Source organism: Taurulus bubalis, assembly GCF_910589615.1.
Source record: "Taurulus bubalis genome assembly, chromosome: 14".
Taxonomy (NCBI): domain Eukaryota; kingdom Metazoa; phylum Chordata; class Actinopteri; order Perciformes; family Cottidae; genus Taurulus; species Taurulus bubalis.
Genome location: NC_136602.1, coordinates 2,460,985 through 2,485,850, shown reverse-complemented (window position 1 = coordinate 2,485,850; position 24,866 = coordinate 2,460,985). Strand labels below are relative to the sequence as shown.

The 24,866-nt window shown below is 43.6% G+C and overlaps 1 protein-coding gene across 1 annotated transcript in view; it reads right to left on the bottom strand.

Moving 5' to 3' along the window:
- Positions 1-7,857: 7,857 nt before the first annotated feature.
- The window catches only part of wdpcp (WD repeat containing planar cell polarity effector), a 54,505-nt gene continuing 37,496 nt past the window's right edge, over positions 7,858-24,866 (bottom strand). The window contains exons 12-17 of the mRNA XM_079229785.1: positions 23,677-23,740; positions 16,766-16,856; positions 11,683-11,785; positions 9,564-9,649; positions 8,215-8,246; positions 7,858-7,916 (exon numbers count right to left, since the gene is read on the bottom strand). Coding sequence (XP_079085911.1) covers positions 7,866-7,916; positions 8,215-8,246; positions 9,564-9,649; positions 11,683-11,785; positions 16,766-16,856; positions 23,677-23,740 — 427 coding nt within the window. The 3' untranslated portion in view covers positions 7,858-7,865. The remainder of the gene's footprint in view (positions 7,917-8,214; positions 8,247-9,563; positions 9,650-11,682; positions 11,786-16,765; positions 16,857-23,676; positions 23,741-24,866) is intronic.

Here is a 24,866-nt window from a genome sequence, read left to right as displayed (position 1 = left end):
GAGACATGAACAGCTGCTCACCTTCACGGGACGCAGATCCTTATTGGACGTTTCCTCTGAGGGCCAAGATGACGCAACACGCAGAAGTTACGCAGTAAAATAACTAAAATGATTAAATGTGGACACGTTTCTTAGTTTGGAGATAAAATAACGAATAAAACAATATATTTAATCCTCTGAAGTGAAAGTGAAATAAAAAGCTGTTCTGGAATAAAACATGAAATATATCTTTATTAATATTGTTTATCGGCTGTAAAATGAGTTTAAAACATTATAAAACAGAACCGGATGACTCGATGCTTTCATTCTCTTCTCCTGCAGCTGTTTGTGCACAAACTGTTTCTACACAATATTTAAATAGTTTCAGGCTGTTTGTCACCAAACATATGGAGAATGCAAATGTTCTTCTGTGTGTTGAGAGAAACACTTAAAGGAAAAACACTTAAAGGAAAAAGGAACTTGTTCTCAGCTGCTGCTTAAATTAAATTCCCTGTTTTAGGGACAAAAGCATAAAAAAGAATAAGATCATATTTTCCCCTTAAAGTCAAACTGATGAATAAAAATGTTAAACATGTTTATTAGTTTGGTGACTTTGTTTACAGAAGAAAACAATCAACAATTAAAATGTATGTATTGTTGATTTAATCGTTTTAAATAAGAATAATTCATAAGTTGAATTATCACAATTCAGACATGTTAGTTCACTGTAAACGACCATCATCATCATCATCATCAAGAATTAATCCAGATTATAAAAACCAGGACGTGGAACCATTAAACGTTTGTATCACAAACTAAAACACAAATACATGTTTTAAATATGTTTGACAGCGAGGAGTTTAATGTCGTCTAAAATACGACTTCTTAGAAAACAATCTCATCGAATAGTCAAATATTCCTCTTTGTTCAACACGCCTTTATCTTAGAAATCCAAATATGTGAGAAGATTTGAGAAAAAAAAATGTAATCAGTTCTTCAGAGTAAAATTAAGCAGATAAATACAAAATCTGCAAAGATTTCCATGGAGGTTCTGACTGATACTTCATTTAAAAAGAAAGGAACATGTTATTGGAGTTCATCACTTTGAGCGAGGTCCTCTCTCCTCTGAGGCCCATCGATCGCCCGCCGTCAGCCGTTGACCTTTTGACCTCTGGCTGAAGGCGTCTGAATGCGGGGCGACAGGAAGCCGTTGACATTTAGTTCACACTCGTCCAGGAGATGAACTGGAACCGAGCCGGACAGCTTTCGCTCTTTCTTTTGCTTGAGTGGTTGTGATTTGTATCTAGAGACAGACAAGAGAGTGTGTGTGTGTGTGTGTGTGTGTGTGTGTGTGTGTGTGTGTGTGTGTGTGTGTGTGTGTGTGTGTGTGTGAGGCCTTGATAAAGTTGAAGCCTGTGTGTGTGTGTGTGTGAGAGAGAAAAAGAGATCGCAGAGGACCAGCAGATGCTCTGATAGCAGCTCGGCATGCTGGGATTGTTTTTATTCCGTTTCCATGCAGGACAGGAAGGAAGGAACGCTCGTCTCTGATTGGCCGTCGGCCGTCGCCAGACGTCGGCGTCGCCGCGCGTTCATTGGCCGAGGAGAGAGAGGCGATGCGGAGGAGGATTATTTACCTGGGAGGTTAATCAGAGGTCAACCATACACCTGAGGTGGGCGGAGTCCGGGCCTCCGGCTCCGGTTTCTCTGCTTTTATTCCTCTTCTTGCTCCGTGCTGCGTTTAGCACACGCGTGTGGTAAAGACACGACATCTTCTTAAAGCTACGACATCTGATGCCGTGGCTTTAAGACGATGTCGTGGCTTTATTACACGCGTGTGCCCGGACTCTAGAATACAAGGTCCAGACTCAGAGGAGGTGAGAGCACCGGTGGTTTGAGTCCAGGTGGAAAGCAGCTTAGTCATGGAGGCGCTGAGAGCATTCGTGGAATTCCTGGAGGGTTTAACGTGCTGCAGCTTTAAGTTGAGGACGACGCCTTTCATCTTTCCTCTGAGGAATCAGGAGGATGGGGGTCACCTGCCTGGAGAGGAAGTGGTTTTGGAGAGGAAGTGGTTTTGGAGAGGAAGTGGTTTTGGAGAGGAAGTGGTTTTGGGAGGTTCCTCCATACAGGCTTCAAGAAATAATGTCAAATTGAACCAAAACACCTTTTAGCCACGAAACCGAGGATCAACGTTGGTTTATGTATTTCACGATCTTTTAATAAAACCTAACTAAATATTTCACCATCTTTCATTCTTCCTAACTACGTATTTAACGATCTTTTATTAAACCTAACTACGTATTTAATGATCTTTTCCAAAACCGGCTCATCCGTCGCCATGTTGAGAGCCATTGAGACTCAATCGATATCGTCCCAATCTCAGATCTTGCACCTTCAAGTAAAACATGTGAAACTGCTTTTCCTCGTTTGAACATTATAGTAAATTGAATAATTCTTTATTGTTTTGGACAAAGCAAGACATTTGATTAGATTCTCTTGGCATCTTAAATAACCCGATCGACTGATGACGACGGGACGTTTGAATTCGCTACATTGTTGCGTCTTCTGGTCTGAACGACTTCCTTCACTTCCGACTCCCTGGTGAAGGAAAGGAGGAGCGGATGTGAAGGATTCATGTGATCTCATCTCATCTGGAGAGCAGCAGCTTCAGACGCCGACTCGACTGAAGCTTCAGACGTGGAACGCTTGATGGAGGCCTGAGCCTGAACCTGAACCTGAAGCTGAAGCTGAAGCCTGAGCCTGAATCTGAACCTGAACCTGAAGCTAAACCTGAAGCTAAACCTGAAGCCTGAACCTGAACCTGAAGCTAAACCTGAACCCTGAACCCTGAGCCTGAACCTGAACCCTGAACCTGAACCTGAAGCTGAACCTGAAGCCTGAACCTGAAGCCTGAAGCCTGAAGCTGAAGCTTGAACCTGAAGCTGAAGCTTGAACCTGAAGCCTGAACCTGAACCTGAAGCTGAACCTGAACCTGAAGTCTGAACCTGAACCTGAAGCCTGAACCTGAAGCTGAACCTGAACCTGAAGTCTGAACCTGAACCTGAAGCCTGAAGCTGAAGCCTGAAGCCTGAAGCTGAAGCTTGAACCTGAAGCTGAAGCTTGAACCTGAAGCTGAACCTGAACCTGAAGTCTGAACCTGAACCTGAAGCCTGAACCTGAACCTGAAGCTGAAGCTGAACCTGAACCTGAAGTCTGAACCTGAACCTGAAGCCTGAAGCTGAAGCCTGAAGCTGAAGCTTGAACCTGAAGCTGAAGCTTGAACCTGAAGCCTGAACCTGAACCTGAAGCTGAACCTGAACCTGAAGTCTGAACCTGAACCTGAAGCCTGAACCTGAAGCTGAAGCTGAAGCTTGAACCTGAAGCCTGAAGTCTAAACCTGAAGCTGAAGCTGAAGCTTGAACCTGAAGCTGAAGCTTGAACCTGAAGCTGAAGCCTGAAGCTGAAGCTTGAACCTGAACTCTGAATCTGAATCTGAAGCTGAAGCCTGAAGCTACCCCTGGAGGAAATAATATGAAAAACAATAATAAAATAACCATTTTATCCGCCTTTCCATATTATTTTATGACTTTATTAAAACCCAATGTGTCAGAGTATCAGACTGGAACAATAAACCATTTTAATCTCATGTTTTTTTTGTTTTTTTTTTAAAGACGGAGAAACGTGCAGTGATGCTCATGCAGGGGTCAGATATGAAAACATATCGTATTGAACCATATTTTACAGCTGATTTCTAGTAATTAAAAACTAAATCAGGAGCGGACTGAACAAGAAGCAGAGTGAAGCGTTTCAGTTGTTAAAAGGTCCGAGGTCTTCATGATATTTCACAACAACAACATTTACCTGAACTTGAACCTCTTTAGTCTCTGGACCTCAATCTGAGAGCTTTTAATCACAGACTATCAGATTATAACGCCTTTTAGTCTCAGAGGCTGTTCCTCTTCCTTCAGGAAGCAGAAGCAGATATTCAATACGGATCAGTTGCACCGTGATTAAGTACTTTTCTTGATGAAAAGAAACGTCAGAATGCAAAGTGAGAGAAACCCGACACCGCGCCCTGTAATCTGAATACGACCCTCCCAGTCATGTGACATATTTGTCTCTAATATTTTGTTCTCGCTTGTAAAACAAACCTCTAAAACACAGGCGCTCCCTGGGGGGAGACGTTATCCGTCCAATCAGAGCCGTCATTAGCTGTTCAGAGGAGAGAATTAAACACACACTCAGATAACCCGGGTAACGGCACACCGGAGGCTCGATTCCACGACGCTAACAAGGCCGCTTCATGCTAATGCCGCTAATAAGCGCCGTATCTCCGCGAGTCATCTCGGGCGGCGTGGAGCTGCGGGCCGCGTTTCAAATGAAGCATAACTATTTATGATGCTGCTACACAGCTCCATGATGAGCGGAGGTCTCGGCGCTCCGGTGAAAGCGGCGAGGCGACGGGAGGAACTCGCGTTCGCCTGTTAAGCGATTTTGCAGCTTTTTGTCGGAGCTGTCAAGTCGAGACAATCGGGAGAAGACGGCGGTTTGTAAACGATGAAAGGTGTGAGAGCCGTGAACGTGTCACCGGGAGGGAGACGCATCGCTGTGATGTTTGCATAAGAGAAGTATGAGCATCAGTCGTGTGGTTCCTTTCAGCGATCTCTCTCGCGGGGGATTGGCTCCCGGAAAAAAACATACAATGATTTTTTTTAAAGCGAACAAAACAAACAAAAAGAGAGGAGCTGATCTGCTGTCCGTTTCCAACATGGCTTTTTGTGTGTATATGTATGTTTTTTTTAGGAGGAAATCCTCTTATAATGCAGAGTAAATAGATTAGGACGCAGTGAGGGATTATGGGATGGCGCGGCGCTGTCAGATTAGCCGGTGAGTCGACAGCTCTGACACGGCGTTCAGGAAAGAGGAAAGAGGGAAGAGGAAAGAGGAAAGAGGGAACGAGGAAAGAGGAAAAGAGGAAAAGAGGAAAGAGGAAAGAGGGAAGAGGAAAGAGGAAAGAGGAAAGAGGAAAGAGGAAAAGAGGAAAAGAGGAAAGAGGAAAGAGGGAAGAGGAAAGAGGAAAGAGGAAAGAGGAAAGAGGGAAGAGGAAAGAGGAAAGAGGAAAAGTGGAAAGAGGGAAAGAGGAAAGAGGAAAAGAGGAAAAGAGGAAAAGAGGAAAGAGGGAAAGAAGAAAGAGGAAAGAGGAAAAAGAGGAAAGAGGAAAAGAGGAAAAGAGGAAAGAGGGAAAGAGGAAAAAGGAAAGAGGAAAGAGGGAAGAGGAAAAAGGAAAGAGGAAAGAGGGAAAGAGGGAAAGAGGAAAGAGGAAAAAGGAAAGAGGAAAGAGGAAAAAGGAAAGAGGGAAAGAGGAAAGAGGAAAGAGGAAAGAGGGAAAGAGGAAAAAGGAAAGAGGAAAGAGGGAAAGAGGAAAAAGGAAAGAGGAAAGAGGCTCCTGATCATGAATACAAGCGTGAAGCGTAATCTCAGTGACACACACACACACACATATATATACACACACACACACACACACACACACACACACACACACACACACACACACACACACACACACACACACATATACACACACACATACACACACACACATATATACACACACAAAGATATATATACACACACATATACACACACACACACACACACATATATACACACACACATATACACATACACACACATATACACGCACACACACATATATATATACACACACATATATATATACACACACATACACACACATACTGTATACACACACATACACACACATACTGTATACACACACACACACACACATACACGTATATACACACACACGTATATGCACGCACACATGTATACACACACATATACACACACACACATATACACGTATATACACACACACACTCTCTCTCTCACACACACACGTATATGCACAACATATACACACGCACACACGTATACACACTCACACACATGCACGCACACACACACATGTATATGCACGCACATATACACACGTACGCATGTATACACACACACACACACACACACACACACACACACACACCATTCATCATCAGTGGTGATGGAAGTATAATAAAGTCTTTATTTTATTTTTCTGATTAATGGAAAAATGGTTTTGAAACATTTTCAGTCGTGTTTTTTTAAACCTTGTAATCGATTTATTTTAAAGTTCTTTTGGAAAATAACATGAATTTAACAGTTCAGATCTGAGAAATAAAGATTTTATTGTTTAAGTTTAAACTACAATTTACGAACAAAACTAATTTATTCACTTCATTCATTTATTACTCCTCTTTTATCAGATATATACAGGTGAGTACTGTGTACACACTACCAGGTAGTATTACAGGTGAGTACTGTGTACACACTACCAGGTAGTATTACAGGTGAGTACTGTGTACACACTACCAGGTAGTATTACAGGTGAGTACTGTGTACACACTACCAGGTAGTATTACAGGTGAGTACTGTGTACACACTACCAGGTAGTATTACAGGTGAGTACTGTGTACACACTACCAGGTAGTATTACAGGTGAGTACTGTGTACACACTACCAGGTAGTATTACAGGTGAGTACTGTGTACACGTCTCTACCAGGTAGTATTACAGGTGAGTACTGTGTACACACTACCAGGTAGTATTACAGGTGAGTACTGTGTACACGTCTCTACCAGGTAGTATTACAGGTGAGTACTGTGTACACGTCCCTACCAGGTAGTATTACAGGTGAGTACTGTGTACACGTCCCTACCAGGTAGTATTACAGGTGAGTACTGTGTACACGTCCCTACCAGGTAGTATTACAGGTGAGTACTGTGTACACGTCCCTACCAGGTAGTATTACAGGTGAGTACTGTGTACACGTCTCTACCAGGTAGTATTACAGGTGAGTACTGTGTACACGTCCCTACCAGGTAGTATTACAGGTGAGTACTGTGTACACGTCTCTACCAGGTAGTATTACAGGTGAGTACTGTGTACACGTCTCTACCAGGTAGTATTACAGGTGAGTACTGTGTACACGTCCCTACCAGGTAGTATTACAGGTGAGTACTGTGTACACGTCTCTACCAGGTAGTATTACAGGTGAGTACTGTGTACACGTCTCTACCAGGTAGTATTACAGGTGAGTACTGTGTACACGTCCCTACCAGGTAGTATTACAGGTGAGTACTGTGTACACGTCCCTACCAGGTAGTATTACAGGTGAGTACTGTGTACACGTCTCTACCAGGTAGTATTACAGGTGAGTACTGTGTACACGTCTCTACCAGGTAGTATTACAGGTGAGTACTGTGTGCACGTCCCTACCAGGTAGTATTACAGGTGAGTACTGTGTACACGTCCCTACCAGGTAGTATTACAGGTGAGTACTGTGTACACGTCCCTACCAGGTAGTATTACAGGTGAGTACTGTGTGCACGTCCCTACCAGGTAGTATTACAGGTGAGTACTGTGTACACGTCCCTACCAGGTAGTATTACAGGTGAGTACTGTGTACACGTCCCTACCAGGTAGTATTACAGGTGAGTACTGTGTACACGTCCCTACCAGGTAGAATTACAGGTGAGTACTGTGTACACGTCTCTACCAGGTAGTATTACAGGTGAGTACTGTGTACACGTCCCTACCAGGTAGTATTACAGGTGAGTACTGTGTACACGTCTCTACCAGGTAGTATTACAGGTGAGTACTGTGTACACGTCTCTACCAGGTAGTATTACAGGTGAGTACTGTGTACACATCTCTACCAGGTAGTATTACAGGTGAGTACTGTGTACACGTCTCTACCAGGTAGTATTACAGGTGAGTACTGTGTACACGTCTCTACCAGGTAGTATTACAGGTGAGTACTCTTCCTCAGAACATTCCTAGATGGACCACATGAAGCGTCCCGAGGTCTTCGTCATCCTGAGAGGAAGAAAACAGACGTTAGTTTAATAAATGTGAATATAAATATAAAGATATTAATCTCTTGTGATCACAAATGGTTTTAAGTTCTCCAGCTGATCAAACCTGAGCCTCTGAAAGGTAAGACTATAGTAAGTCATTTAATTCCATAAAAGGTTAAAGTAGATAAATATGATTAATATGTCATGTATCGTGCAATAAAGAGGTCGTAGTGTTGTGACTGTGTTATGGTTCTGTAATACTTTTCACAGCCTCGTGAAATTAAATAAATAAATAAAGTTTCCAGTCATCGTCTCACATTCCCGACGCCTCCGTCAGTCGCGGCGCTTCCTGCGAAAAACAAAAAAAAAAAAACGACGGTGAGAAACGTCGATGTTCACCGAACATTAGACACACACAATCACACACAGCAGCCTGCAGCACACACACACACACACACACACACACACACACACACACTGGGAGCCTGAACAGGTTACATGCTCACAGTAGGCCTTCTTTCTGGGTTTTAAGGAAATGTAACACGTTGTCACTCACAGACCTCTCTCTCTCTCTCTCTCTCTCTCTCTCTCTCTCTCTCTCTCTCTCTCTCTCTCTCTCTCTCTCTCTCCCTCTCTCTCTCTCTCTCTCTCTCTCTCTCTCTCAATAAGCGATGATTGACGTTAAAGCCCCGCCGTGCCGTGAACAGATATTTAACGCAGATGTAAATTAGCCTCCGATAGCCGGCGGCCCGGATTATTGAAACGACGGAGCGGTGAGATGGAGAGACGATCAGTAATCACCCGGAAAAACATGTAATTATTAAAATGGAGGCAGAGAGGGGAGGAGATGATGAAGATGATGATGAGGAAGAAGAAGATGATGGAGATGAAGAGGAAGAAGTAGAAGATGATGATGAAAAATACGAAGAAGATGAGAAAGATGAGGAAGATGATGGAGATGAAGAGGAAGAGGATGAGGAAGAAGATGAAGATTAAGAAGATGATGATGATGAAGAAGCAGAAGAAGAAGAAAATGAGTAAGAAGATGAAGAAGATGAAGTGGAAGAAGAGTAGGAAGAAGAAGTAGAAGATGATGAAGAAGATAAAGAAGAAGTAGAAGATGATGAAGATGATGAAGAAGATGAAGAACAAGATGAGGAAGAAGATGAGGAAGAAGATGAAGATGAAGAAGAAGATAATGAAGAAGAAGAAAAAGTAGAAGAGGAAGATGATAAAGAAGAAGAAGATGGAGATGATGAAGAAGAAGAAAAAGAAGATGATGATGATGAAGAGGAAGAAGATGAAGAACAAGATGAAGATGATGAAGAAGGAGAAGATGATGAAAAAGACGAAGATTAAGATGAAGAAGATGATGAAGATGAGGATGCTCTTTTAGATGCTCCAAAAACCGCAGAATCATTTCTCTTCCTTCCAACACCCGCCGCCTACATTACCCACAATGCAACAGAAGACAGTTTTGAAGAAGATTCAGGTGTGTTGTGCTTGTTTATCAGATCTCCAGCCGTTAATCTTTAAATGCCGCTCATTCACATTCTCGTGATTCCTAAAGATGAAGCTGCAACCGGGATACAGGTGTGAGAGACACACACACACACACACACACACACACACACACACACACACACACACACACACACACACACACCTGTTGGTCTCGGTGTCCTGAACACGTCTGGGCTCAGGTGGACGCTCTCTGGCTGAGCTCTCCTCTGATTGGCTCTCCCATCAGCACTGAGGACGCAAACAGGAAACTGAGTCTTTAAAACACTTTCAACATTTTCATTTCAACATCGACGGTTCAAAAAACTAAACGCAGAACGGAAATGTTGTCGTCTAACTTTTCGATCCACGAACTTCCCCTTCAATCTTTTTACTTCATTTTCTGCTTTTAACATGTTGGGTGATGAATCTCAAATAAACACATACGAAAATATGTTGTCATTATTTTAAAAGGCTGCTGACAAGCGTCACGTTAACTTTGGCCTCCGCTAGGCGAGGATAAAATAAATAAAAAATGGCCTCCGCTCTCCTTCCTCCTACGTGACGAGTGAGAGGCCAGCGGCCATCAGAGGAACGTTGGGACGCTTCCCAGATTCCCGTCTCGTCGCTCTCTCTCTTCTCTAGTTTTAGAGAGAGAGAGAGCGAGAGAGCGAGCTCCCAAACCTCCATTGTGCTCGCCCTCCCTCTCTCCCCTCCTCTCCGCTAAGCCGCCGCTGGCTTCACATGAGAAACAATGAAACTTCATCGGAGACCAGATTACAGAAACAAACACACAAAAAACGGAGCGGTTTCAATATGACATTTTTTTTCTAAAGAAGGCGGTGGAATAAAAAACAAAAAAAAGCGTCTCTTTCTCTCGGTGGCTATTATCTTTGGGGCGGTTTTGGGGATCTGCTTCATGGGAAGACCTCGGGAAGCACGGCCGGGCGCCAAATCGCCCGAACCCTCTTTACCTCTTTTTATTTCCTCCCCGCGCTCCTTTTACTGTTTTTAAAAAGAGCTTAGGACGGCATCTCTCTCTCTCTCTCTCTCTCTCTCTCTCTCTCTGGACCCAGCTTGTTTAAATTGGCTGATAGGAAGGGATTTGGGATGGATGGAGGGGGCTTAGAGACGCAGAGTGGAGGAGGAGGTGCAGAGAGTCATCAGTGTTACAGTCAAACAGCCATGAAAAGCCTGTGAGGATGAAAAGAACAAGAGTGCCTTTTTTTATCTAATGCACACAAATCCCGTATAAATACTCCAATATGTTAGTCGGGGTTTGACAAGGAAAGGCCTCCATCTCTCCTCCCACAACAATAGAGACGTGGACGGCTTTATTGTGTGTGTGTGTGTGTGTGTGTGTGTGTGTGTGTGTGTGTGTGTGTGAGTCGGGACAAAGAGAGTAGCTTTCAGAGTGTCTTTAGTCACGCCGCTTCAACACGTCATCCTGTACAGACGAGAGTGTTAAACAATCGCTCTGAAACACTGAGTTTGAGACGGAGGACACAAATGGACTCCGGTGGCGTTTTTTGTTTTTTTAAATGTTTGAGCGTTGGGACGTCTGCGAGTGTAAAGACCCGGCGTGTTGTAGGTGAAGCGGCGTGTTGTAGGTGAAGCGGCGCGTTGTAGGTGAAGCGGTGTGTTGTAGGTGAAGCGGTGTGTTGTAGGTGAAGCGGCGCGTTGTAGGTGAAGCGGTGTGTTGTAGGTGAAGCGGTGCGTTGTAGGTGAAGCGGCATGTTGTCGGTGAAGCGGCGTGTTGTAGGTGAAGCGGCATGTTGTAGGTGAAGCGGCATGTTGTAGGTGAAGCGGCATGTTGTAGGTGAAGCGGCATGTTGTAGGTGAAGCCTCATAAATCATGTAACCATAACGATGAGCGTTTATATATCAACTCCTTGAAGAATTTTTTTTCAGCAAAACTATATAAAAACATTTATTTACAAACTCTCATGCAACTGCTGCAGAATAATCCACTCAGTGTACTTAATCACTCCGTACGCTGTCCTCCTCACACACACACACACACACACACACACACACACACACACACACACACACACACACACACACACACACACACAGAACCGTCGGTAGAACTCTTTAAAACACGCTGGAGTCACAAGAGACTCACGTGGCGCTTTAAATAGTGAAACAATTTTTCGTCTGTTTTCTGCAAGAATTCAAGGTCACACGGGGCGAGTAGTTAATATACATGTGTTCATTTTGTGTGTGAAGTACTCCTTTAAAACACACACACACACACACACACACACACACACACAACTCACCGTGTTGTGGGAGTTTCTGGGTACGGAGGTCCTGATGCACTCTGGTTCCTCTCCGTCCGTCGGTCCCCGAGGTCGGAACCAAACAACACGCCGTGTCTGCCTTCTTCTGGGACACACACACACACACACACACACACACACACACACACACACACACACACACACACGATAAGGATGAGTGAGGAAAGTTTTCATTCACCTGAGAATAAAATAAAAACAGATTTTCTTTTTCCATTATTTTCCTTTACGGTACAGAGAAAAAATATATAATTCACATTCCAAACACAACGACACAAGCGATGTAAACATGTGACCAACTGGCAATACGTGACCATATTCAGGCGTGCCCTATTAAAGAGAATACTTTTATATTCTGGATCAATTTAGATCACTTTGTGGAGATTATTTAGAAAAATGTTAAAAAACGACATCAAAACCAAACAATCTTTTTCCTCGTTGGTGTCAGAGGAAGAAAGTAAAAACTGGAGCTGTGGAAGAGGGAAAGATGCCGTGTGTTGAGGCCACATGCCGAAAGTAAACAACAACAACACAAGAGTAAACAAACACCAGGACATCAGTCTCATGTTTCTTTACTGTATTTTAATTAAACCTAATCATCAATATTTTACTCTAATTCTACTTTTCCCATTTGTCTGTAGTTCAGATAATTAAAACAATTCATGTGTTTTTTATACATTTTCTTATGCGACGTATTGGATTGGCCTCATTTTTTATAATCTTATCATGAATTGAAGTTGCCGTGCCAAAATAAGACAATAAAATCTAAATAAAACTCTCCGTAAAATCGTCACGCTGCGACGATATTTAGCTTTTATACACTTTTAACTCAAATAGATGGAGATTACAAGACTTTGGTCTCATCCGGTGCGTTGGTTTGGGTTCGACTGTTTCAGTTCCCCTCGGGCCGCGCAACCCGTTCTGATTACTGTAGCCTTTATTTGTAATCATGCAGATCACAGCCACCTGGGTACCGAGTGTGTGTGTGTGTGTGTGTGTGATTTTCCATCCGCCTCTACATCGCATGTTCTGTTTTGTTTACCCGACTGAGCCCGATAAAGATCCCCGAGATCAAAACGTTGGCTCGTTACATGCATTGGCACCTGGTTTTGTCAGGTTTCGGTCTCGTATCTCACGCCGTGGACGTGTGATGCGGCGTGTCGCTAATCTGGACGCCACGCGTCGACATTCACGTCTTCCGGGGAACACGTCACGCCGGTAAAGTTTCTGAATCGAGACGAGAAGTCAAACAGTGACGGAGGTTGTTGGATCGGAGCATCAAACACGCGAATAAAACGCTGCTTTCTTCTGTTTTTTTGTTGTCTTCCTTCGACACACCGGAGCTAACCGGCTTTCCGCCGTAACGAGAGACGGGAGAACGAGCGAGTAGGTGGAGAAGTGGATCTTCAGATAAAGCTCTCGTCTCTTTGTCCCGTCGAGAAGAGAGAAAAGGCCCCGCGGCCACGTGGCCTTTTGTGAGGGGGAGACGCCGCGATCGAGGAGAAACAACTTGGCTTCTCTTCCCGAAAAGAAAAGAGGAGATGGAGAGGAGGAGAAAAGAGACGCCTTCCGCTTGTTCGCCGCTCCGCCTCACAGCGGCGTATCTCTCCGAATCAACACACACGTCAGCCAGACAGCTGTAAGCCGTTTCCAACGGCGCTGTGAAAAGAGACCGTTTCTAAGCTGAGATGTGTGTCCTCCATTGTCTGTTCACGTGTGTGTGTGTGTGTGTGTGTGTGTGTGTGTGAAGGCTGAATCTCCGTGCATCTCCGTTCACAATGGATGCACGTAAACATGAGACGCGGCGTCTTGTGAGAACAAGACTTCCACCTTGAAGAACCACGAGATCTGTGATTGATTCTTTTTTTCTTTTAAGAAACAAGTGAATAAAAGCATAAGATTTGCTTTTCTCTGCAATGTCTCTATGTTCTAAATCAACTTGTTTCTATGATTTCCTTGAAGTGAAATGAAATGATCCATGGCGGCGATGGCCTAGATCCTAGAGGTTGTTTTTTTCTTCTTCTACGCCTCAGGAAAAAGCAGCGATCACAAACGTTGTGCAGAAATCCAACGATGAGAATATAACATGCTAATTAACGAGCTAAGTTGCTAAGCTAAGTTAGCCGGCGACTTGTTTGTTCCTGTGCTACCAGGAAGTGAATTCCAGGTGTGAAACGGCGTCGAACTAAAACACACTGTTCGTGCCTGCAAGCTGCCAGTTAGCTTAGCTTAGCATAAAGACTGGAAACAGGGGGAAACTGCTAGCCTGGCTCTGTACAAGAGGAACACAATCAGCACCTTAAACTCGACCATTGTAGCCAGGTGTGTTTATTGTCTAGTGGGAAATGAACTTAAGAAACAACTATTTCTCCTGTTTGCATAAAACCTGAATAAACATTTTAGGAGGGTGAAGGTTTAATATTACTGCCGTTAAATATTCTGCATTTTAAAATGTGGAGGCCTTTTAGTACAAAGCCGCAAGAGAATCCATCCTATAGACGACACCTCTGCGTTCAGGAGGGTGTACAGTCTGGCTTTGTCGCAGTAGATATGTGTGTGTGTGTGTGTGTGTGTGTGTTGTGTGTGTGCGGCCCAACGTCGTCACACCCAACCGCACACATACAGGACACATATTTACACAAACACGTATGTCTCCGAGGACTGTTTTGAATATGAGCTGTAGTGTGTGACTATGACTGGGAGAACAAACAAAGTCTAGTGTGTGTGTGTCTGTGTGTGTGTCTGTGTGTCTGTGTGTGTGTTCAAACATAAACATTGCCGGTCAGGTTCCTGGAGCTGCAGTGTGGGAACCGTGTTTGGAGAGCATGCGAGCGACATGTTTAGTTTTGTATGTGTTGTTATTAAAAAAACATGTGAAACTGCGCCTCTTCATGACGTGACGATCAAACACACCTGTGGCCGATGTTTGTGTTTCCACAGCAGGTACCGTCCCGTGGTGCCGATACGGGTTTGTGAGGCGCACACATCCCATAATGGAGAACAAATATTGGTTGTCTGTCTTGCTTTGAGCCTCGGGATTTGTTTTAATAACGACATACATTAAATCCTGCTTTTTGCAAATTCAATTATTTGCTTTATCAATGTGGGAAAAACTTAAAAAAGGGACAGTTCACCGTTTTATGCAGGATATTCAATATCTACTAAACTTCTGTTGGAGCCCAAAAGGTGTGAACACCTGCTGTGAGGAATGGGGGATGCAGTAAAAAGTACAACGGAGCCGTGTGTGTGTGTGTGTGTGTGTGTGTGTGTGTGTGTGTGTGTGTGTAAAGCGAGACACCTGTTCACTGAAGCCCTCTGCTTGAAGTGAGACACTCATTATTTATGAGCCGGCTTTTCTGCTCCGTTTATGTGCTCGTACTGTACACACACACACACACGCACACACACACACACACACACACACACACAAACATAAACACACGCACACACACACACACACGCACACACACACACACAAACATAAACACACAGTTGGACAGAAGCATCAGTTTAACCGTCCGACACGATGCTAGTATGAGTGTTTCAGTCAAATCCTCAACCACGTGCCGTGTGTGTGTGCGTGTGTGTGTGTGTGCGTGTGCGTGTGCGTGTGTGTGTGTGTGTGTTCTAAAGAAAACAGCGGCCAAAAGTTAAGAGACTAAACTGCAAGTGGCACAAATAAAAAGATTGCATGAGCTCAATATTCATCTTGTTTTTCCCTTTCCCTACATTTCTTCACCTTCTTCCTCTCCCTGCTTCCTCCCTCCTCCTCCTCCCTCCCTCGCCTCCTCGGTCCCTTCCTCCCTCTTTCTCTGCAGCGCTGTTGTCCAAGGATAGGACACGCTGCAGGTGACGGCGGTAAACCATCTAGGACATAATTAAGAGGCTTATGAGGAGGCGTGTGCGTGTTATGCATCACATTAGAACAAAAAAACAAGGAAAAGAAAACGCAAGCAATCGCTCATAGTTACACAAACGCTCATTTTCATTCACAGACAAACACACAGACAGGCGGCCGGAGGGGTCTGACCTTATGCGGTGGAGTTAAATACCTCTCTCGCCTCATTTGGCTGTCTGTGAGTACACACACACACACACACACACACACACACACACACACTCGAGCACATTGCCTTCTGGTGTGTTTTAATCACCAATGAAGGACTCATCAGACATGTTCATCTAGTTCCTTCACAAATTTGAATGTTTTCTGCTCACCCGTTGGCCCTTGAAGCCTCTGTGAGGAACTCTGTGTGTGTGTGTGTGTGTGTGTGTGTGTTTGTCCGTGTGTGTGTGTGTAATCAGGAACTCGGCTTGATCCCCTCTGGTATGTGCTTTCGGGAGTGTTTGTCAAAGGGCAGCAGCACAGCCTGAGGTAACGACACACAAAAAAAGGGCCTTTGCTGGTTTTCCTCCTGAAAACCTTTTGGTGTAACGTATTTAATTATCTCGTGTTAAAGACTTTATTTCTCAACACTCTACACTTCATATCGCTAGACTTTTGAGTTCCTTTTAGGAGAAAATATAAGGAAGCTGAGGGTGGAACCATTTTTTATTTGTCTTTTTCTATTTAGTAAGTTGTTCTATATGAACACAGTCGTGGGGTCATTGTTATCAAGAATCTTGCTTTTATTAATGAACTTAAGCTCTCTTGTTTACGTCTGTGACTTTATTTGATGCCGTTATTTATTGAATCTCTTCATCGTTTTATAAATAAAGCGACTCGACCGTAAACTTACGATTTACCCGCGTTCCATTTAATTTGACAAACACGTAATAAAAAACGACTTCTCTTCACTATCTCACTTTTAAATCACCACGACAGGCGCTATCGCCTTTATTAAAAAAGCCGGCAACAGGTTGCATGAATATGTCAAACACGATCTGATTTAATTCGGCTTTGTGCGGCCGGACGAGGGCAGAAGACGCGTCAGGCGTCGAGTGTTGGACTTACGGAGGTTATCAGCAGCCTCACATTTCAGATGAGAGGAGCAATAACGAGTCACGTCCCGGCGTCTTTTTGGTCAAACATTATGGATGTTATATATATTTTATTCCTTCTTACCGCCGGTCTGAGCCTGGATTTCATTAGCCTTCCTCTCGGCCACGTCCGCTAGCACCAGCTCGCCCTTATCGCCGGCCACGTAATGGAGGTCCTTTGAAGAGAATGCACGAAAGAAAGAAACGTGAACGATAATCTAAAATGAATCTAGACTCCGATGACAATAGTTTTTTTTTCTTGGAGGGGGGATTGTGGGGGATAGAAGAAGAAACAGATGAAATGAGAGGAGGGAAAAAATAAAAATGAGCCGTTTGAAGCCCGACATCAGAAAGAGCACCGGTTGGATGAAATGCCGGTTCCTCCAAAAACTTTGAAATCAGCCCACGCTCCTCTTCCTCCCTCTTCCTCCCCCCACACCCTCGTCTCTCTCTCTCTCTCTCTCTCTTTTTGAACTAGGGAGGATGTTATCTGTCACATTTCAAAAGTGGGAGAGGAGGCGAGGGACTGTTCACCTTTCAGAAGCGCCTCACAGCCAGCCGAGTATTACGGTATCGTGGAACCAGCGTGTTCCCTCTGTGTCTCTCTGTTTGAGCCGTGCAGAGAGATAATGTTGTTAAATGATGTCTGAGGTGGCCGCCATATATTCATTAAGAACACACGGCATCAGACAGCTGCGTTCAGGTGCAAGGCTGAGGTCAATTCATCCATTTAAACACCCGAGAAAGAGGAATTAACTCTCAAACTGTCGTTTAAATAAAGTGGATTCAATGAAATTATTCATTTTTATGTGAGGGACGTGTTATGCGTCCAGAATATATACAAATAATATGAACAGTGTTCACAAATGCATTGACGAAAATGACATTTTCTGCAAATAAATGTTTGCAACCTCAAAGATGGGCTGTTGATCCTCACTATTCTCCCACAATGCAATGCACAAAGTAAATAAAAAGCAGCAGTTGGAGTCAATACATGCAGACCAGGTAGAAAAGAGAATGTTCCTGCAAAAGTAGAACAAAAGCATGATATTTACTGCTAAACGTTCCCATCGAAACCTCTTTAACGTCATTAAATATTATGATTATGATTAGTGAATAAAAACGGACGGAGCGTCTTGAATGACCGGCGATAGTTTCCTCAGGAAGAAGTGAACCGCTGTGAAGGAAATGAGCAACGTGTTGCCCCAGTTGCTCCAGTGGAGCCCGTCAACAACTAAACTGGTCAGCTGCCAGTGGCTCTGAGTGCTGAACGCGGGAATAAAAAGGTGAGAACGATATAAAAGCAAAAGAAATGTGAAAAAGAAAGGAAGTGAAAAAGAGTGAATCACACGCTCCTCCTGGCGCCCAACCAGGGGCCGCGGGGTTTCCTGAGGCCGAGTGCAGGGCCCGAGGGCCCATCAAAGGGCCCAGCGTGTTGAGGGAAGTCTTCCGCCTCAGCGACATCACAGGCCGGCGGGGCCGTGACTCGGGGCCCAACGTGGATAACCTCAGCTGGCTAAAGCCCGGCCCCAGCTGGGCCCGCACCCCACATTGTAACCCGGCTTTTGTACCCCCGGAGGAAGGAAAGGAAGGGAGGAGGGGGGCTGAGAGGGAAAGAGGGAGGAGGAGGACGAGAGGGACAGAGAGAGGCTGAAACTGAAGGGCATGAATGGGAACAGATTGGGTAATTACAGAGCGGCGCCTGCCCTCTGCGGCGGAGACGAAGGAGGGAAATGTGAAAATGGCCGACAACAAAATGGCCTCAAAAAGGAGCTAAATTGGCTCCAAGGGCCGAGGCGGCAAATTCAGCGAGGGACACGACCCCTCAATTAGACGTGAGAGAGAGAGGGAGAGAAAGAGAGAGAGAGAGAGAGAGAGAGAGAGGGAGGAGAGAGACACACAGAGAGAGAGAGAGAGAGAGAAATTATTAATTAATTACAGAAGAAATCCTGGCAACCAAAAGAAAACAGAACATGTGGTCACTGTTCAACAGGTGAGGTTGAGACAGAGATGCACTTCCTCCTAAAGTGTGATGAGTAAACTGAAACTAGACGAGTGCGGTTGGACCGGCTCAGCTCCAGATCTCTGGCTCCAGAGATCTGGAGGATCTCCTCTACTAAGGATCCTCCTGGAGAAGGAAACACAGCACAGCTTGTTGCTGCTCATGTCCTGTTGTCACAAGCTGAGGGACAGACACACACACACACACACTTATTATTGTCCATGAGAGTTGTATATTTTTGTGTATTTGTGTTTGTACTGTGTCTTGATACTTTGGCAATATTGTTGTTCCAACATTCATGCCAATAAAGCTAATTGAATTGAATTGAAAATTGAGAAAGAGAGAGAGAGGGAGAGAGAGAGAGAGAGGGAGACACAGAGAGAGAGAGGGAGAGAGGGAGAGAGAGAGACACACACAGAGGGAGAGAGAGAGATTGTGTGACACAGAGAGCAGAACAATATGAACATTTGAAGCCGCGTTGCTTTATTCCAGCTTAGCTCCTCGTAATACTGTCTGAATCTGGAGAGAGAGAATAAACGAGTGATGAGAGAGAGAGAGAGACTAAGAAGGGATAACAATAATACTGCATATAAAACCATCAGATATTACAACTCTTATTCCCAGACGCTCCAACGCGACACTAATCTTATTTATATAAGAGCTTTGGGCTGATGGGCGTTTCTGTCGGGCGGCGGACGCTAAGAGCCGATATTGACTGATATTTGGGTTTCCTCCAAATAAACCAGGGATTAGTTAACTGGCACACAGCAGCGTGACACACGGGATCATGGAGAGTGTTTGAGGGTGAAACCTTCAATGAAGCAGCTTCTGACTGCTCACAGATCCAGTGGTTTATATATACAATTAAAGTATTATTATTATTATGATGAGCGCAGAGCGAGCGCACGGATGTTTATTCTGCGATTGTTATTTGTGATCCTGAGTGTTTACGCCTGTGTTTTATATTTATAACGGTAAACAACGTGTTGCATTTGGTGCAGAGATAGAAGCATTCATGATAATAGTCTGAATTACTTGTGGTTTTAAGTGTTAAGTTTGATTCTGTCTGTAGAGATTGATCCTGGTTATGAAATCACTCCCTATTAGCAAGTTAATGCACAATAATTATCATTCATTTAATTGATATTTTAAAGCAAAGCAAGTCGGGTCATAATACGAGAAAAGGAACACGATCTTTAAATGACATACGTAACTGCTTACATCTCATAAAGACACACACACACACACACACACACACACATATATATATATATATATATATATATATATATATATATATATATATATATATATATATATATATATATATGTGTGTGTGTTACATATACTATGTGTGCTACATATACTATGTGTACCATAGTCTTAAAGTAAAGGGCAATTTGTTTACACTTTGCTGCAACGCATTTCCACATGACGGCCCAAAATAATCTGTTCTGTGTGATTTTCAGGTGTAATGTTTCAAATCTTTATTATAAATGTTATTATCAAACTCTTTCTTCAGTCTTTAGTCATATCTTTATTGTTCAGGAGGCCGTGTGCAGCGTTACGTCTGCATGAACATGAACATCTCCTCAGAGCTGCAACGTCTGGAATTATATATATAAATATATAAATACATACACATATACATATACATATATATATATATATATATATATATATATATATATATATACACACATACATATATATATATATATATATACATATATATATATAATATCTCACGTCTCCCACGATTAACACGCCAGCAGCAATTAGTCCCATGAACCCAAATGTTTTAAGGAAGTGAATTTCCCAAATATCAAATACAATACGGTCACATTCAGTGATTAATGACCCGTTACCCAGCAGCCTCGTGGCTGACTGATCAGATCGCTTAACGTTTATTAACGCTAATTACTCATCTGAGCGACAACAATGAGCTTATTGCCCAAGACGTGCGATACCTCCTCCTCCTCCTCCTCCTCCTCCTCCTCCTCCTCCTCCTCCTCCTCCTCCTCCTCCTCCAGGCCCAGATAGAGGAGGAAGATTGGAGGTGAACCCAACAGCTTTCTTTGAACAAGAAACAGAACAACCTCCTCACCGGGGAACAACAAGAGATTCACTATCACACAATTTAATTTAATTAACGAGCAACATCGAGAGCCAGGAAGAAGAGGAGGAGGAGGAGGAGGAGGAGGAGAAAGAGGGGGAAGAGGAGGGGAGAAAGATGAGGAAGAGGAGAAAGAGGAGGGGAGAATGAGGAGGAGAAAGAGGAGGAGGAGGAGGAGAAAGAGGAGGTGAAAGAAGAGGAGAAAGCAGAGGAAGAGGAGGGGAGAAAGAGGAGGAGAAAGAGGAGGATGAAGAGGAGGAGAACAAGGAAGAGGAGGGGAGAAAGAGGAGGAGAAAGAGGAGGAGGAGGAGGAGGAGAAAGAGGAGGTGAAAGAAGAGGAGAAAGCAGAGGAAGAGGAGGGGAGAGAGAGGAGGATGAAGAGGAGGAGAACAAGGAAGAGGAGGGGAGAAAGAGGAGGAGAAAGAGGAGGAGAAAGAGGAGGAGAAAGAGGAGGAGGAGAGAAAGAGGAGGAGAAAGAGGAGGAGGAGAGAAAGAGGAGAAAGAGGAGGAGGAGAGAAAGAGGAGGAGGAGAAAGAGGAGTAGGAGAAAGAGGAGAGGAGAAAGAGGAGAGGAGAAAGAGGAGGATGGGGGGAGAAAATAAAAAGCGTGTCGTCGGCTTGACTCGGCTGACCTAACTGGTTACATCATCAACTCGTTATCAAAGGATAATTAGCGCGCTACAGAACAGCGGCAATTATGAATAAAATAAATATATGCTAACGACTCAGTAACCCCTGGCTATGACAAGCCCCGCCCCCTCCACCAAAAACACCTCCCGACTCCGCCTCCTCAATTTAGGCCGACACTAAAGAGTTTCAATTCTGACAAAAGGTTTTGGAGAGTCCTCCATTGTGAACTGGAAACAATGTGGCTAGAAGGGGGGGTCAAGGAAGAGGGGTCAAGGAGGGGGGGCTCCTTGACCCCCCCCTCCTTGACCCCTCCCCCCTCATCAGCTGACCAGCAGGTCAGAGCAAACACAAACCAATTAGAGCGCTGGGGTGAAACGTCAACGCTCTCTCTCTCTTTGTGGCTCTCTGGCTGCTCTCTTGGTCGCTGGCTCAGATCATTTAGTTGTAATGAGAACCGTTAAAACAACAAAGAACCATTAAAACATCAAAGAACCATTAAAACAACAAAGAACCGTTAAAACAACAAAGAACCATTAAAACAACAAAGAACCGCTAAAACATCAAAGAACCATTAAAACATCAAAGAACCGTTAAAACATCAAAGAACCGTTAAAACATAAACACATAATAAAGATGATTAATACTTAGTTATGTTTAACAAAGATGATTAATACTTAGTTATGTTTATTAAAGATGATTAATACTTAGTTATGTTTAACAAAGATGATTAATACTTAGTTATGTTTATTAAAGATGATTAATACTTAGTTATGTTTAATAAAGATGGTTAAATATTTAGTTATGTTTAAAGGATTTGAGGGGTTTTGATTATTACACATTATTCCATAAAAGTCTGCGCTCACACACACAGGTCATTCATGTGAATGTGTGTTTCTATGAGGGAATAAATCGTTGCTACGACAACATTTCTTGTTGAATTCAAACATTATTGACATTAAACGCTGATCTTCTGATTCCTTCTCTTTTTATAGCCCCCCTCCTCTCCTCCTCTCCTCATCCCTCCTTCCTCTGCGCTCTTTCAAGGTCCACAGGCTCGACTCCACCTTTTCAATTCGGCTTCCCAGCAGCACTACTTAGTGGGGAGGTAATTGGAACCAGTGCTATCAGTGTGATTGAGGGCGCAAGAGTGTGTGTGTGTGAGAGAGTGTGTGTTCATGTGTAGGGTGTTGGTGAAGCATGCAGCAGAAAGGGGGCCCATCATGAAGAAGGGGGTCAAACACATAGAGGAGTGGAAGAAAGAGAGAGGAAGAGGAGAGGAGAGGAAGAGGCGAGGCCACGGAGGTTGTGAAAAGATAGAGGCCCACACTGAGCTCACACCTGCTCTCTCACACACACACACACACACACACACACACACACACACACACACACACACACACACACACACACACACACACACACACACACACACACACACGGGTCACAAGTCATGTGTGAGTGAAAGTAACAAGAGCACAACAGTCAGTGAACAATTAAAATAGGTTGTGTGTAACTTTAAGTCAATAAAAGACTCTTTTCAGTCCTTTATAGATAAATCCACAATATTGTTATGATTTCATTGTTATGGAGGTAAAATATGGAGGTTCGTGATCAATATTTGTGCTGTTTTTTATTATTATTTGACCTCTTTTAATATTGTTTGTTGCTGTATATATATATGTATATATATATATATATATATATATATATATATATATATATATATATATATATATATATATATATATACATATATATGTATATATATATATATATATATATTTATATAATTCTTCTTGAAAGGTAACATTTAGCGGTTAACCTGAATAAACTGAAATTAAATGAGAAGAATGAGGAAGCCCTAAGAGCTAAGTGCACAATATTAATTATTATTTAATTGTGATAGCAGGTTCATTATGGAGGACGACTAACTGGTCGTTTCGGTCTCAGACAAAGATTTATTTAATCGATTAGTCGTTTTGATGCTTTTTCATGTTTAGTGATTTATTTCCTCATGAGCTCAACATTTAAAGATTTAAAGTGTTGGAGAAACTGCTGATTTAATAAACTAATTGATTAGTTCACTGTTATAGTATAGTAATGTTAGTCCACTGAGAATATTGTTGAGGAAACTGAATTATTATTCTTTTCATGAATTTTCACGTCCTGCCGGTGTTTTTGTAATTTGAGTGAATTCCTCACAAAGATCTTGACGGACTCATAACCTTCAGTCTTCGCTCTCCGCTCACCATGAATAAATCTCTGGCTCCCAAATCGACGGCGAGGAGGAAGGCCTTCTCGAGACGCTGGTGTCTGCGGACAGAAAAATAGAGACGATGAAGACGAAGACGAAGCTGAAGCACGACAACATCCAGACAATTAAAAGAAAAACAATCTAAAGAACACACGCTATTGGAATGAAATGGATGGATGGGTCAGTAGTACGCATTTACTCCCACACACACACACACACACACACACACACACACACACACACACACACACACACACACACACACACACCTCTGCATATAAAACCGTCTATAATTGAACTGAGAGCAGCGAGTCCTCGTCCTATTATGCAGAATTAAAGCTGAGAGAGAGAGAGAGAGAAAGGGAGAGAGAGCGAGAGGGAGGGAGGGAGAGAGAGAGAGAGGGAGAGAGAGAGAGAGAGAGAGAGAGAGGGAGAGAGAGAGAGAGAGAGAGAACAAAACACCTCAACTTTCTCCGTCTGGAGCCAACATGAAACAAACAAACACAAGCAGAGAGGAGGTTGTGTTGGGGGGGCTTCCTTCATTTGATGTTGATGGAGAGAAAAAGAATGCAGGTAGGTGATAAGAGAGGAGGAGAGGAGGAGAGGAGGAGGGGAGGAGAGGAGGAGGGATGCCAAACAAAACCGCCGCAGCATCGGCTACAGAGGAGGAAGAAAGGAAAGGGAGGGAGGGGAGGCGATTGCCGGATGGAGAGCGGCGAGCGTCGGCGTGCGGAACAACAGGGTCTATTTCAGTCAACCCGCCGCTTCAGAAGGCTCTCATGGCAGAAGGGGAAGCGACACAACAGCCTTCAGGTGCACGCAAATGCCTCAAATGCCTCAAAGCTGCAGCGGCGAGCGGCGATTCCTCTCATGGAATTCTTTTAAAATAGCGGAAAGGGAATGAAAACTGGATGTCACCGTCACAAAGAGACGTTATTCTGCTTCTGCAGCCAGCAAAGCGCTCATGTTTAGGCCTTAAAACAGTCCTTAGATTTAAGTGCTACTAAAGTGCTACTTTCTTTTATTTCCCTAGTTGTCTGTTAACATGGAGTGAGAGTTGGGGCCTTTTGTTTAAAAAAAACAAGCCTCATTTTGATAGATTCCTGTTAAGATACAGTTACTCTGTAGGGCTTTTATTTTGAAGGCGTTGGGGAGGATATCAGACTGTATGATGTCCATAAGAAG